At 34.5% G+C, this 16,261-nt stretch overlaps 1 protein-coding gene across 1 annotated transcript; it reads right to left on the reverse strand.

The window, feature by feature from the left end:
- Positions 1-2,366: 2,366 nt before the first annotated feature.
- Positions 2,367-5,221, reverse strand: LOC135266831 (uncharacterized). Its single transcript, XM_064358149.1, has 2 exons — positions 2,768-5,221; positions 2,367-2,559 (listed from the first exon to the last, which is right to left on the reverse strand). The coding sequence occupies exon 1, from the start codon at positions 5,062-5,064 to the stop codon at positions 4,027-4,029; it is 1,038 nt and encodes a 345-aa protein (XP_064214219.1). The 5' UTR covers positions 5,065-5,221; the 3' UTR covers positions 2,367-2,559; positions 2,768-4,026.
- Between the last annotated feature and the right edge of the window lie 11,040 nt (positions 5,222-16,261).

Consider the following 16,261-nt stretch of genomic DNA (forward strand, 5'->3'; position numbering starts at 1 on the left):
ACATTAATAATCGTTGGACAAGCTTCAGTCCCCACCCTGGCGTTGGAATTTCACCTGTAACTCTAACCGTGGATACAGAAGGACATCTTCCTTTCAACTCCATTCAAAGCTTGGGAACTGGAGGCCTGTATATACCTCAAGAGATTCGTGAAGCTCAACAAGCTATGCTATTTGGCTTTGAACGAACAGCGATTTCAAATATTTTAACACGCAAGGCCTTAGGTCAACCCATCGAATCACAAGGAGTCTCAGTGTTATCAATGTTCACAGCCGATGAAATTGAAAAACTGGCCGAAACCACCTTACAAAAAATGTGGGGATGGTTTAGTTGGATAGGAAACATCACTAGTGGAATGATTGGACTTTATATGATCTGGAGAGTATTCAAGTGGTTACTTGAAGTAGTCATCAATGCTATTGCTATACATCGAACACATGGATGGTCATTTAAAGTACTCGCAAGTTTCTGGGACAGTCTAACACTATGTTTTTTTCACTTGAAGCATAGAAAGGAGGTTGCCAGGCATTTAGATGAAAGAATTGAAACTTCAGCTATTCCATTAACAAATATTGTTGCTGAAAATGAACCACTAACTTTAAGTAAATCCGAACCATGCCTTGACGAGTTACATTCGCGAAATATTTATCCAGAATTAAATGCGAGTTCATCCCGGAACGTAATTTTTAGGGATAATCCCTCAGAACTACCGAAGAAAACGTGGGTTTGAAAGTAAATTTGATACCATTTACAGAAAAAAAATACATAAATATAAAGATAATAACAATATCAACTGATAGTAAAAATTAATAATAATAATCAAATTTGATTTTCAGTCAAATATTGGGAAAATATTACTCTTAAATATTAAGTTGGGAATTATTGATAACAAGTATAATTAACATGGGATTTTTTTTTGAATTTAATGTAGTGAGTCGTAGTCATAATGAATTAGAAAATAATAGAGTTGGTTGAAACATGAGTCGGGTTTAAGTTAAATAATCACTTATATCAAGGGAAGCGTCATGGAATTAGAACCCATGGGACACCATACTCAAAGGGTTACCAAAACCAACATGAGAATTGGTATCCAGTGATCCAACCTATCGCGGACCACCCTTGGTTAATCAACCTAACCATTGCCACACAAGAGCCACACCCTTTGCCAGGCTCATGGGATGTTACTTGGAGGGAAACTGAATCTAAGAGATGGGGCATTGTGGTTACGCAAGATTTCCCCATACCACTCGCTTTCAAATGTGGAAACAGATACGAGATCCAGGCAGTGAGAAGAAGTTCTCAATCCATTACAGCAGATTATACGCAAACCATTCTCTATAATCAACCCTGTCCAGAGGTTTCAGACACCTCGTTCACTAATTTCTTGAAATACCCTATTCATACAGTGCCCTGGATTCTTCCAGTTCTTCTCACGCTTACTGCATTAGTGTTCCTGCTGTGTTTTCTTTTATTGGGCCATATGGTTAAAAGCTCACGACAAGGGAAGACACACAATGATCAAAACCAAAATCAGAGTTCTACGCATCATCGTTGCTCCAGTATAGCACCTGATCCAGAGGACTTACCAAACGAAACAACTCCAACCTCCACCAAGAGCCGTGTTCACTCTGCTACCCCACTTCACTCCAGAGAAAGCGATAGAAGCCATTGATATATTGGCCAAACTACAGCCTCCACCAAAACACTCTCACCACCGTTGCCGATGTGTAAAAAGACTACCCAAGATTGTTGAAGAAGTTCACTACGCAAAACATTGGTGAGTGCAAAGAAGTGAGTGTGTGTAAAAGTAACCGCGTACGCAAGTTAGTTTATCCGAACGTATCAACCCTTGTAAACCCGAGCCATCCTACAGTTTGCTATTGGAATGGAATAATTGTTTTTATCAGAGTTAATCAATCACATTAGTAACGGTTCCAATAGGAAAAGAAGGATGTTTAGAATAAGTTTAAGGAAAAGCCATGGGTTATTTGAGAACCCATGTTTTTCTTTTGAGGGGGGAGTGGTTGTGACGGGCCAAAAGGCCCTGGTTTATTTCAAAATTAGGCAATACACAAATGTCGCAATTGTTCCATATTTGCGTCAATTAGATTAAAAAGGGAGCAATTACCAGGAAAAAAACCAAACTATAATTTACTGATAAAAATTTAAAACACATTAAGAAAATTTCCAAAATTATTACATAAAACAAAGAAAGTCGCTCGTCATCGTGGATAATTTCACCAAAATATCGCAATAGGTTAGGGCTAGTTCATGGAATTTTGTTAGATCCGGAAAACAGAGTCATAAATGTTAGCTTCCCAAAGGGGTAAACAAGAGTGAATGGGGTTTTACCGCCAGAAAGACACTATTCGGAAAACACCACTTTATTTTAGACAGCTTTGAACCGCGTACTATGCGACTACTGCGTATTCGTACTATTCGACGCCTTCGCAGGCGCCTGCGTCGGGTACGCCTGGGTATTGCCATTGGAACTGCCTATATTCCGCTAACACGGCCATCCTGTTCCTGTTGCGTCCTCGCAACGCAACTCAAGGGAAATTCTGAAAACAGAAATCACAAGACAGTACTCCTGTCTTCACTACTTTGACTTGCCTTTGATATCCTGGTTCAGGACTATCAGACTTACTTTGTTTTGTCTCTGATTTCACGAAATGAATGTCACAACTTTATTTCTGTTACAATTTGTGGGATCGCCACTAATGTGTTTTTTTTTTGTACGGTAAGTGGGACTGCCACTAACCAACTCACTTGGACTGTTGTCATCAGATGGTACTGCCATCCTTCCCTTTTTACCTAGTGGTTCTGCCACTACTCTGTACATACCAGTACATACCAGACATACCAGGTGGTGCTGCCACCCTAATTTGCCAGTGGTACTGCCACTCTTCACATTTACACACATCAGGTGGTACTGCCACCTTCCAGGCCTAGTAGGACTGCCACTAGCCGATTAATTGCACTTTAAGTGATATAGCCATTCACTTTTTATTGTTTGTAATCAACTTTATTTGTATTCGATCCGTTTTGTTTACTTTACTTACTTAGTAACTTAATCAGAAGTCTCCGTCGAGGGCCAAGATCTCAACTGTTCGTGTGCAGCTACAGTGGTCCTCTGTCCCTTTTTCGTTAACAGATATCTCTCGTTCGGAAGTCGTTTTGACACAGTATAAGGGCCTTTGTACTTCGCTTTTAACTTTCCACCACCAGCTAGTTGAGAATCTTCAACTGCTACCTTATCTCCTTCCAAAAATAAACTTGAACGAAATCGAGTCGCATCGAATCGGTGAGCGTGCTTTTTCGTGTTTTCCTGCATACGGACACGTGCATCGGCGACGGCCTTGTCAGGGTCGACGAAATGATCGCTTGTCGGCGCGTCTCCCAAAAATTGTTGAGTTGCGACCAATCTCGGATTTATTCCCAATTGTAGTACTGCGGGTACGTAACCAGTTGCAGAATGAATAGTAGAATTCAAATTGTCTTCAATTACGAATCTGCATTTTCCCGGTAGTAATATGATCCGGTGTATTATTTCGATAAGTTTCCAACATTGTTTCTAATCGTTGGTTGATGTCATCGGTGAGACCACTTCGGTTTATTTTTAGGCAATGCGTTGTTAATACTTTCGGAAGATTGCGATGGTCAGGGTGTAACTCGAGACCCTCGCTTGTTTTCTCGATGCGTAAGCAAGGTCGACTTATCACATCCCAGCCAATAATCACGTCAATATTACCAGGAATTGCTGAATCGGGCACAACCAAAAAGGCTACTTCGAGAGTCGCTTTTGGCAAAAAGATAATTAGTTCGGAAACACCTACAGCGTATACGGTTTGAGTTCCAACACCAGCGAAAGCACACGATTCGCTAGTGTTACGAATTCGAGCGTCCAACGCTTTAACTACAGAATGTTTTATGATGGAAACGTCAGCACCACTATCAATTAAGTAAACGAACCTAAACTTATTGTTTTTCTTTAACAACGAAGCCATTGGCGTTGTATTCAAGTGGCGTCACTTTTTCACCACAAACGCTTTTTTCGGCCTGCCGTGTTTCAACCAACAATTTGACTCCGTATGTCCCATCTTCTTACAGTGGGAACACGTTGGTGGGCCATCTTTTGTCTCTACTGCCACCTTAGCACTAGTATCTTTGTCAATGTCCACATTACAATTGTTTTTATGGTGTCCACTTTGACCACATCTAAAGCAAGATCCTTTCACAAAATTTTCACGACGTCGCGGCATACTAGACACATCAGTCGACCGAGAACTCTGGTTTTGCACGACTCGCTGTTTCCTGCGGCGAGCATCAAACTCGCTCAGGATCTTCAGGAGCTCCCGATCACCAGTGGGTTGATGCATGCGGATGGTAGCCTGAGCTTCTCCGTGGTCCAACCCATACTCTACCATACTAAGGATGGTGTTCCAAGGCAAGTCGCGATGGAATCGATTGATGGATCGAAGCTTTCGGATTCCGTAGTCGCTAAGTGACTCACAATCGCGACTGCGGAGAGTAGCAGCAGTAAATGCTCGGGCACCTGGTGTTTCGCGATCTGGGAACGCAACTATAAGGTCTTTGCAAAATTCATCCCAGGTGCGATGTACTGGTCTCCAGTCACAGTAGTATCGATGGGCACTCCCCTTAAGAGCTTCGCCCGCTTTGGCAATCATGAGGACATCCCCAATATGTAATTCTGCCTTAAGTTTAGTTGCGATATCCAACCATTCCTCGATTGCGTAATCGCTACTTTCGGGATTAAATTCCGACAAGCGGAAAGATGTGTTTGCTAAAGCTTGCGCAGAACCTTCTCCGGTTGCTGACGTGCTAGGCGTTGGCCCAGTTGCCATCTTGGAATGACGTGTTATTTCGGTCATCTCAGATAACTGTTTTTGTTGAGCAGCTACAAGCGCAATTAGCGTTTCCTGCCACACAACCTTGGCTCGTTTTGGGGCGGGGGGATGATTGTCTTGTTGTTCTTCTTCTGTCACATTCTCGTCTTCAAGATTCGAGATGTCTTTAGGAAGATTGTTTTCCTCCGCCATTGTCATTTGTCTTAAACTATTTCACAACAGACACTAGTGGGAACTTCGCGGTAGGATTCTCGAATCCCACTTCTGATGTTAGCTTCCCAAAGGGGTAAACAAGAGTGAATGGGGTTTTACCGCCAGAAAGACACTATTCGGAAAACACCACTTTATTTTAGACAGCTTTGAACTGCGTACTATGCGACTACTGCGTATTCGTACTATTCGACGCCTTCGCAGGCGCCTGCGTCGGATACGCCTGGGTATTGCCATTGGAACTGCCTATATTCCGCTAACATAAATTAGTAAATTGATAACAAAAGCTGGTCAAAATTTGGATATAAAAGCTGACCGACAAAACAAGTCGCCAATAATTCAGACTTATTACTTCTGAATGCTTAGTCGCTAATCTCAAGTGAATAAAATCACTATACGTGACGATTTGTGAAGTTTTACTTCTGGGTGTTGAGACTTGTGAAATTGGTACTACCAGTTCCTCTTGGAAAATGAGCTGTAAGTGTTATTTTTCTTAAATCCGATTGTTTTAACAAAATGATTAATCACCTATTATTTCGGTTATTAACGTACAATTATGAAAGAAGATCAATCACCAACTAATAACCTTAAGATTTATTAGACAAATGACCGGGATGAACTCAAATTTTGTAAGAAAATATACCGTGTAAAGATTGACACGCTTTTCTAACTTTTTATCTAAATTACGTGATTTCAAGCCGCCTTTATGATTAATTGAAATTATGGTTTGTGCTCTTTTTAACCTATTTTAACCTCTGACTATTCTCAAGAGATTACCGAAAATTGTGACACTACTGATACCACTCTCCTCCAAAAAAACTTTAATTAAATGTTTCATTTTATTTGTTAAATAAATACCATAACTTTGTAACAAATGTTAATCCATGCAGAATCAACACAATGATTAACGAAAGACTTTTGTTCAGATTTCTTTACCTGTATCTTGTAAAGTTTTGTAATCATTTAAAGCTGTAATTATTGTTTAACCTTAGATATTTTCTTTTGTACATTATAGTCTTTTATCTAAAAATTAACAATGTCTTCAATTGACTGCATTCCTATTCCTGTACATAACTGTTTCCGCAACATAGCCGGAAATCCTACGTTCAAATAAATTTATTCGTTCTGTAGTGGGAAAACTGCTCAGGCCTTTTTGGAACTCAAAATAGAAAAATAAATACAAACTGAAAAACTCAAAAACCCGCCACACTATTTTCAATTATCTCATATAAATGATTTATTTTAATTTTTATTGATTTTTATCTACTTCCAGCTGGCTATTTACCCGGTGGTTTTTGCAGCGATTTCTCGGGGTTAATGGTCCTCGAGCCCCCCACGCTTTCGTTATGCTTCGTTGATCGGATTCTGAAGATGGTTCCTCCCTACGTGGTGGAGGACATGGAGGTGACTTTTGTCACCTTCTCCACCACTCCCCAGCCTTTGGGTCGGCGCCAATACGTGCGTCGATGGGACTTTATTGTCGCTTGGGACTTAGACCTAATCGAGGCATGGATGGAGGCATGGTAATGGTACTCCCCCATGTCCATGGCCCAAATTTTTTAATTTTTTTATTTTTATTTTAATTAGATTTATATTTTTATTTATATTTTAAATTTATATTTATCTTTATTTATTTATTTATAAATTTATATTTATATTTATATTTTATATTATTAGTTAGATTTATAATTAATTAACATTTTGTACCAGATTTCTCGTTTCATTTTCCTGCTTAATCTGTTACTTTAGTTACCTGGTTAAATTCGAAAGTGTTTCAAAATAAAGCAACTAATAAATTTAATAAATTTCAATTATTTTATTAGGCAAAATTGATAAAAATTTCGACAAGCAAGTGATAACGTATTGATACAAAGTTTACAAAGCGCAAAAGAGGTAATTACTAATTACCCATCACTCTCTTATCTGAGATTCGACACGACCTCTGATCTCCTTAGTCATTTTTAAACTTTTGACGACAAACATGCTGTAACCTAGTTTTTAAATTATTTCTTTTTCTACAAGATTTTCATGAAAGAATTTTCTTTATTTTGGAAACATTTTCCCAAACATGACTGTGAATCCTACCGACTGGGCCAATTCGTCTGTGGCGGGTTTTTGACTTTTCTGTTTTTATTTATTTTTCTAATTTGAGTTCCAAAAGGCCCTGAGCAGTTTTCCCACTACAGAACTAATAAATTTATTTGAACGTAGGTTTTCCGGCTATGTTGCGGAAACAGTTATTTTCAGGAGAAGGAATGCAGTCAATTAATTAACCAATTAAAGACATTGTTAATTTTATAATAAAAGAATTTAATAAATAAAAGAAAATATCTAAGGTAACAAATGAACAAAAACACAATAATTAGATTCAAAAAGGGTCACACGCAGGGACTTGAATCATTATACAGAATAATGGGATCTTAAGCCATACAAGGATCACAGCTTCATTTAACAAGCGAAAATTACGAGACACAAATATAAATCTGAACAAAAACTACAAGTTGACTTTTCCATTGATTCTGCTTGCTTTAACGGCATTACAATGATAAGGTAATTATTTGAGAAATGAAAATAATTCATTAAAGTTTGTCTGGAGGAGAGTGGTATCAATAATGACACATTATCGGTAATCTCTTAAAAATATCCAAAGGTTGAAAACAGGTTAGAAAGAGCACAAACCATGACTTCAATTAATCATATAGGCGGCTTGAGTTCACGTAATTTAGATAAGATGTTCGAAAGACGTGTCAATCTTTACACGGTTTATTTTCTTACAAAGTTTGAGTTCATACCGGTCATTTGACTAATAAATCTTAAAGTTATTAAAGTTAATAGTTGATGATTGATCTTCTTTCATAATTGTATGTTAACAATCGAAGTAGTAGGTAATTAATCATTTTGTTGAAACAATCGGATTTAAGAAAAATAACACTCCATTTTCCAAGAAGGAACTGGTAACTTCAATTTCCAAAGCCTTAACACCCAGAAGTAAAACTTCACAGACCGTCACGTACAATGAATTTATTCACTTGAGATTTGCGATTATGCATTCAGAAGGAATAAGTCTGAATTGTTGACAACTTGTTTTCTCGGTCAGCTTTTATATCCAATTTTTGACCAGCGTTTGTTATCAATTTACTAATTTATGACTCTGTTTTCCGGATCTAACAAAATTCCACGAACTAGCCATAACCTACTGCGATATTTTGGTGAAATTATCCACGAAGACGAGCGACTTTCTTTGTTTCATGTAATAATTCTGGAAATTTCCTTAATGTGTTAAATTTTTATCAGTAATTTATGATTTTGTTTTTTTTTTCTGGTAATTGCTCCCTTTTTAATCTAATTGACCCAAATATGGAATAGTTGCGACATTTGGGTATTGCCTAATTTTGAAATAAACAAGAGCCTTTTGGCCCGTCACAACAAAGTACTGTGATGATCGCGGTATTTATAATTTAATCTATTCATCAGCGTAAATTATTAGAAGTCATGTTAAAAATTTGAGCTTACTTACAACACCGTTTAATTTCAAATTTAATTCAACTTATTTAGCATAAAAAAACATGTTAGCATTAAAATATTTAGAAATTATCGTTCCCACGGAAACTTTCCAAGAACCGTAAAATCGTTACAAATCACCAGATTGGGTGGTCAAAAAGCCATGTGTTTAACAAGTGGATATGCAAAGATAAGGGAGTTGGCGACAGCCTGACGGTGCAGTCCAGGCGTTCAACTAATTCAATAGTTTTCTCACAAAATAATAATTAATTTAGGTTTGTTCAAATAGTCAAAATTTAGTGATAAAACGGTAATGAAATCCAAGGCCTTTGCTTAGCAAATAACAAGTTATGGTTAGAAAGAAGTAAATTCATTAGTCATTTTAAATCACCAAAATGATCAGTAAATAACTCGATAAAGAGAGAGAGAGAGAAAAAGTAATTTCATTTTATTTAAAATAGAATTTTAGTAACATTCTCTGCCAAATATTGAGATTTTATGCAGTGTTCTTCAGTCAGCAAATAAAACTTAGAAATTCATGACATTTTAGTAATTATTAACAAATGGTCTTAAAAACTTCAAAAACGAATTCGTCGGTTCGAATGCATGTCTGTTAAATAGATTAGAAAAGCCAAAAACGATGCTGGTCAAGTGTTGCTTTTATCGGGGGTGTTGACGAATTCGTTACAGAACAGAGCGTTTAGAAGAATATCAAATTACATATGCACACATGTGCATTCCTTTAAAAGAAATTACACAGAGTAATTAACGATATCTTTGTCATATCAAAATCAGATTACAAAAGCGGGAGTTTAGAAAGACACAGGAAATTTTTCTAAACATTTTGATGTAAAATTTAACCCTATATTTACGTCGCAGCGGTCGTAGTTCGGATGTATGAATCATTTTAGTTAACTAAATTATTGTAAGCAAATATTGCATGACACGATTGCTGCTCCATTACTAATATAATTCTAACAGGGAAGTAGACAGGAAAATCCCTAAGGAAATTCAGGAAAATCGTTAAAATAGTACCCAGAAGTACTGGGAGCGACATCTAACGAGGGGTAGTACGACCAAAGTTGCAGTTTCCTCACGGGGTTCTTCCATATATTTTCTGTATTATTTAAACAAACAAAATTTGTTGTCACACAAATTCACTCCATTGAGTTCTGAACTAACAACTTCAGGCCTAGCAACAACAAATTTTGGAGTTCAATTTCTCTTTCAGGATATCTGGGGTAATTCCATACCGTTATTGTATTGCATTCATTTTAGATCAACGATTACCGAATTAATGTTTAATAATAATGAAATTGACAATCTGAAAACACCCTAAATGTTAAATTAATAATAATATTAAGAAAGTTAAACGAGGTTTGATCAAATGCCTAGACATCATAAGAGTTAAATTTGTATAATTCCGCTCATGTGGAAACTACCTAACAAGGGCAGAGGGGTAAGCGAGTTAGCGTAGCTTACGCAAGATTCGCCCTTGGTTTTGAGAGGGATTGGATTTTTGACTTCCTTCTGAGTTAGTCGATTTCGCGCTGTTTTAGATTTTTGTAAATTTAAACCTAGTCTTCTGTTACCTTTTAGTGTTCACAAATTTAAATAAGTGAATTTAATCCAAATTTTAAATTAATTTAAGTTTTTTAAAATTAAGTGCTAGAGTAAAGTGATTAGTGGAATAAGTTTAAAAACAAATCTTATTAGTGTTAGTTCAATTAATTTGTGCTGCGAGCCGTAACTCGTGAGGAACAACTAACGACGCCTGAGTTTGGAGGACTAAAATTTCTAGGTAGGCCCTCAAAAGGGTTAATTAATTTTATTCATTTAACATTATGATATTAAATCATTTAAGTTATTTCGTTATAGTGACCATTATCATTCATTTAATAATTTTCTCGTAACCACAAAGTTATTGACCATCGAAAATTCCGAAAAGATCAGTAATTATTTAAATTCCTGAGCTTCGTACTAAATCAGCTATATAAATTTTAAATAAATCGTTTTCAACTTAGAATAACTCGCAACAAACAATTCCATTTTTCAATTCAACAATCACACCTTTAAATTACAATATTAAAAGTTCTTTATCTTCTTTGCTTCGAACTTATGTATCTGTACGACAAATTTGAGTGAAACGGCATCAAACAAATATTCAACAGCAACCAAAATCTAAATCCAAAACTCACTGTGCTTATTCAAACTATTGTACTCAGATAATTTAATGTTCATACACCCAAATCTTACGAAATAGAAGGATTTGTTGCTAGTTAAGGATAGGTTTAAAGTAGAACGATTTCTCTTCCGCAACGCGATTAAGCAAAAGAGTGTTTCTCTTTTGTGCAAAAATCAGAAATTCAGGCTCGTGAGTTGGCCAGCTTCGTGGGAAGGGTCGTAGTCCCCGGGGAGTACTAGTCCCCCAACTTTACAAGGTCTAAGACACGGTGGCAAGTCGTAGTTTCCGCCCGTTGTACTTAGAATGGACGTTGTAATTCACGTCCCAACGGCAAGTACTTCCACGTACTTGCAGGCTACTACGGACGATCGAACAGACATAATCATCCGTGGTTATCTGTAATAAACTGATATCGCGAAATGGCAAAGTTCTGAACAAGTCTTTGTCAAAGCTCGTGTACGTGAAACCCGTAGAGAGAAATTACTTCTACATTTATTTAGATTGATTTGTAAAAGCTTGTGTGTCCGGGTTGTGTTCGGAATTCATTCTAGGTGTTGATCACCTGACTTTTACCGGAGACGGTATTTCGGCACTAGGGCGCAAAATTCAATGCGATGCACGTATCAAAGATTCCGCGAGCATGTTATAATCCGCCTCTGATACAAGTAATTTAGAAACGTGTTGTCAATTGCCTGGATCATATGAGTTCGAACAATATCGTCTGTTGATATAGGTTGATATATTTGAACATTATTGAATTAAATTAATTCGTGTGTAAATATCAAAGTCCTATCAAGAAAAGTCTTTCGTATCACTCAGCAACTTCGAAACTATTTTTTTGGTAAATTCCGAACGAATTGTGGTTTCGACTCTGAGGAATGTTTGACGACGTTATTGTACAAACACCAATGACAACTGGCCAAATTTGATCAAACTTTCATGACCATTGATTATTGTAATCCATCTAACGGAATATTCATTCTTCTTGTAATAAATAACTTTGGAGTTAATTTGTGGTTTAAATTTCTTCTCCCATGCGTTTTGGCACTACTTTGAATCCGGACTTGTATTACGAAAAAATTCTGAACCCTTTCGGATAGGAATTAAAATCAAAATCTCTATTAACATTATAGGGGTGATATCGGATGCCAAATAGACACAACGTAGTAAGTGAAAGAAACCTTTTGGAAATTAATCAACTAGACGAGCTAAATAATTTCGAGAACCAAAAGTAAAATTAAAGATTAATTAAATAAATAAGTTGTAAATAATCATAAATATCACGCAACCACCAATCGCGGTCTCACAACAGTACCAACATTTGTACTATCATTTTCTTATTTTGACTGATAACGCATGTGATAGTTTATGCCTTTTGTTGCATGATATGTTAATATTTATTTTTATTTTTTTTAACTGCTTTTGTGAAAATTATCAATGATTTATCATTAATTAACTATTTTGTCTCTTTTAGTAATTTGATTTAAATATTTTATGAATTTTTGACCAAAACTTATTTAATTTCCAATAACCAAATGTTTGGATTTAATCGCAATACGGCCTATTTTGTATTAATGTTTCTCCCTATTGTTTTAGCACAACCTGCCGGTTACTATGGTGATTACGACATGAATTTAGTTCATAACTATGCTGGGCTAGCCGATGACACGGTTGATCACATCCTGAGTAGAATCCCTGCGGGGACCTTTGACGTCGTAACCCGAATTCATATCCACTGGTGGCCTATTTTGTGTTAATGTTTCTTCCTATTGTTTTAGCACAACCCGCCGGTTATTTCGGAGATTACAACATGAATTTAGTCCACAATCATGCTGGGCTGGCCGACGAAGTGGTAGATCGTATCCTGGATAGAATCCCTGCGGGAACTTTCGACTCCCTAAATCGTATTGATATCCATTGGTGGCCGGGGCCACCTCCCTAACCCGGCCTTCCTGGATTATTGTGTTGTGGAGAACCTGGCCGTTGGGGTGGTTTATACCCTTGGCGGCAACGTTAGGATTTTTGTGTGGAATCCTCTTACTCTTCCGCAAATGTATGATAACATCCACTTCTTAAATATCTTTTCTTAATAAGAAGACAAGTCTGAATACGTTAATAAACATATCTTATCGTAATAAAACAAGTTAGAACAAGTTAAACCTACGTAATTCCATTTGTGGTTAACCACAAAATCTTACCTTATCTTATCTAAGAACATCCTGTTTTTATGGTAAACAACAAATTCCTAACTTATCTTAATAAGACAAGTTAGAACGAGTTAGAACAAGTTAATATACAAGTAATAATAATAATAATAATAATAACAATAATAATAATAATAATAATAATAATAATAATAATATTAATAAACGAAAAAACTATATACTTCCACTTTTTTTCATAAAATCATATTATATCTGAGAATTTCCTGTTTTTGTTTTTGTTTGTTTGTTTTCAAGTTAGGAAGAAGATTAAACCACATTTAGTTTATTGATATCATATCGTATCTAATAATGTATATTTGAAGGTAAAAAATAAAATTTTGTTTGTTATTTTGCATCACGCCAACGGAAATTCTTGTTTTTCTTTGATAAATGTGTTATAGAGGGGATTCATTCCTATATATATGCGATCCACTTTAAACAGTGATTAGTTTTACATGTTCAATATTCCATCATCACAATGAATTTGATATTCATGGGTAACAATGATCTTTCTGTCGGTAAGTTAAAATGTATGATTATTTTATTACATACAATTAATTATATATATATTTTTTTAATTTTCAGATGAAACACTCATCATAAAAAATATAATTGAAGATGTAATTATACCGTTAGATCTACAACATCATTTATCATTTTGCCTTCATCAATGTAGGAGATCCGCCACTAGACGATCAAGAACACTATATAAAAATAGTACATTTTTTAAATTATACGTTTAAAGTAAGATTAGATATAATATGTAATAGAACGATACTTCATATTGATATATGGAAAGTATCATATTAATTTTTAAAATATCTGTTATCTGTATTGTATTGTATTATTGTATGTATCTAAAAATCAAATAAAACACTTGTAATAAAATTATAGTTTTATTTCAACTTACAAGTTTTTCTACAAGTTGATGAAGTGTTAGCAAACAAAGGTTTTTTAATACATGATGCACACCAAAATAAATCATCCTTAACGTAATTTCCAAAATCAATTGTTCTTATTATAGTATGTTCATAACATTGTTTAAACGAAAAAATACATGAATCTTGTACATTTTTATATAAATTCTTATAAAACTTATAACAGTCTATACAATAACGAAACTTTTTGTTTACACTTTTAAATTTATAATAATTACCTTTTAAACACATTGTTGATGCACCAAAAAAAGGTAAATACAAATCGTAAACTGCAACTTCAAACATGATATGCAAGTACAAATTATCATCATTAATATATTTATCGTATTTATAATCCATCAATTTTCTGTTATTGTTCTCGTAGATTTCAAGACCTTCGATGAAATCTTCATCTGAACTAGGATTTTTTGCATAATATGGTTTCTTGTTCTCGAAAAATTTCTGCCACCTTATCGTTGGTAATGCGATTAAGAATTCATGAAAAATTTTCGTTGGTATCATCGCATGTAAATATTTCAAAACTTGATATAACTTCTCTCGATTATTCCAACAATTTTCTATAACACATTTCTGACATAGAAGTTCTAGTCGATTTGGTTTCATATTAACGCAGTCACTTTAAGATTAACACCTAAATTCAGACTGTTTTTATAGTTGAAATTTATCAAAAAATGTATCTATTTATATTTATGGTTAACTAACCTTAAGAAAATTAATAATTCAATTTTTTACATCTGTTTATCTACGTTTGCGGTTAACTAATCTTATCAAAATTACTCATTCTCATCCTCATCGTTTGCTTCCTCATATTTTGTATTTAAATGAATAAGTGAAGAGATTAAATTCTTTAATTGTAATAAGATTGGTTCGTTAGGACAATTAATTCCAAAAATTGATAAATCCTTTTTGCCAGCTCTAATTAAAGTATTAGTAAATTCATCATACTCATAGTATTTTTTTTTAGTAAAAAAATATATTTTTCCGTTTGTAAAACGAATTGCTCCTGTAATTTTATTTGGTATACCATTAAAATCTTTTGATATAAGTCCTAAATTTGATCTATAATTATGATGAGTGTTTATTGTTACATATTTATCATCAGAAAAAAGATATAATTGTCCATCATAATTGTTAACCATTGCTCTGATAGGTACATTTAATTTAAATTCTTGTGAAATTTTTTTAGGATATCCATATTTAAGACTCCAGTTTGGCAAAGAAACAATATAAATCATATTATTTATAATTAATAAAATTTCATCGGAGGAAGGTCGTCTAGCAATAGCAGTAATTTTAGTAAAATTTTTAGGTAAAAATGTTAGCCAAGTTATAATTTTCATTGGTTGACCGTAATCTTTCATATTATTAAAATCTATTATCCAAAACCATTCATTATAAATAATATATAAATGACTTTGAATAATTAAAAAATGATTAAATTTTTTTAGCGAACATAAATCAGGAATTAAAGGTATTTTATTTATTTGTATTTTTGTTGTTGTTGTTGTTGTTGTTGTTGTTGTTGTTGTTGTTGTTGTTGATGATGATAATGATGTTGTTAGATTTTTTGTTGAATATGTGGTACTCGAATTGTGAATCACTTTTGGGTCAGTTAAAATTGGGTAACCATATAAACTTGTTATACCATATATATCATCAACATGAAGATCTAAAGTATTAAGAGATTTACTTAATTTATAATAAGGAAACATTATAGCATCTTTATTTGTACTGTGAGAAAGTCCTAATGTATGACCTATTTCATGTAATAAAACTACTAATAAATTAACTGAATCATTTTGTTATGAAAAGTTATTTTCATCATGTATTTTGTAGGACCCATTTTCACTTGAGTCTAAATGTATTTCCGTAAAATTAGTTACACCATCGGGAAAATTTGCAAAACATTTTTGAATATTATTCATTATATAAAATGTATGCTCAGTCGATGTAAATACGATAAATATATTAGCATTTTCAGGTTGACGAGTTTCAAAAAATTTTAAACTAGTATGTTTTTGCCAAATCTCAAATGCCCTTACAGCTACTTTGCGTTGAAAACGACTATTTGTAAATATCATCCAATTTAATGAGGTTTTATTCCACTTTGTTAAATGCGTTCCTTGAATTTGGTTTAAAAATTCATATTTGGCAAAACACGCGAGCTACAAATACTTGTGAAACTTGTATTGACAATATAATTTCAAATCTTTCAGCAATAACTTCTTATGTGGGAGACATTTTCTATTCAGATCATACATATCAATTAGTTGTTTTTGACAGTATTAAACTAGGCTTAGGCAATTGTGATGACAATTGTTCATATATGTGTTTTTAGCGATGTAAGTATTTCTCAT

This window comes from Tribolium castaneum, chromosome 7 (assembly GCF_031307605.1).
Source record: "Tribolium castaneum strain GA2 chromosome 7, icTriCast1.1, whole genome shotgun sequence".
Classification (NCBI taxonomy): Eukaryota; Metazoa; Arthropoda; class Insecta; order Coleoptera; family Tenebrionidae; genus Tribolium; species Tribolium castaneum.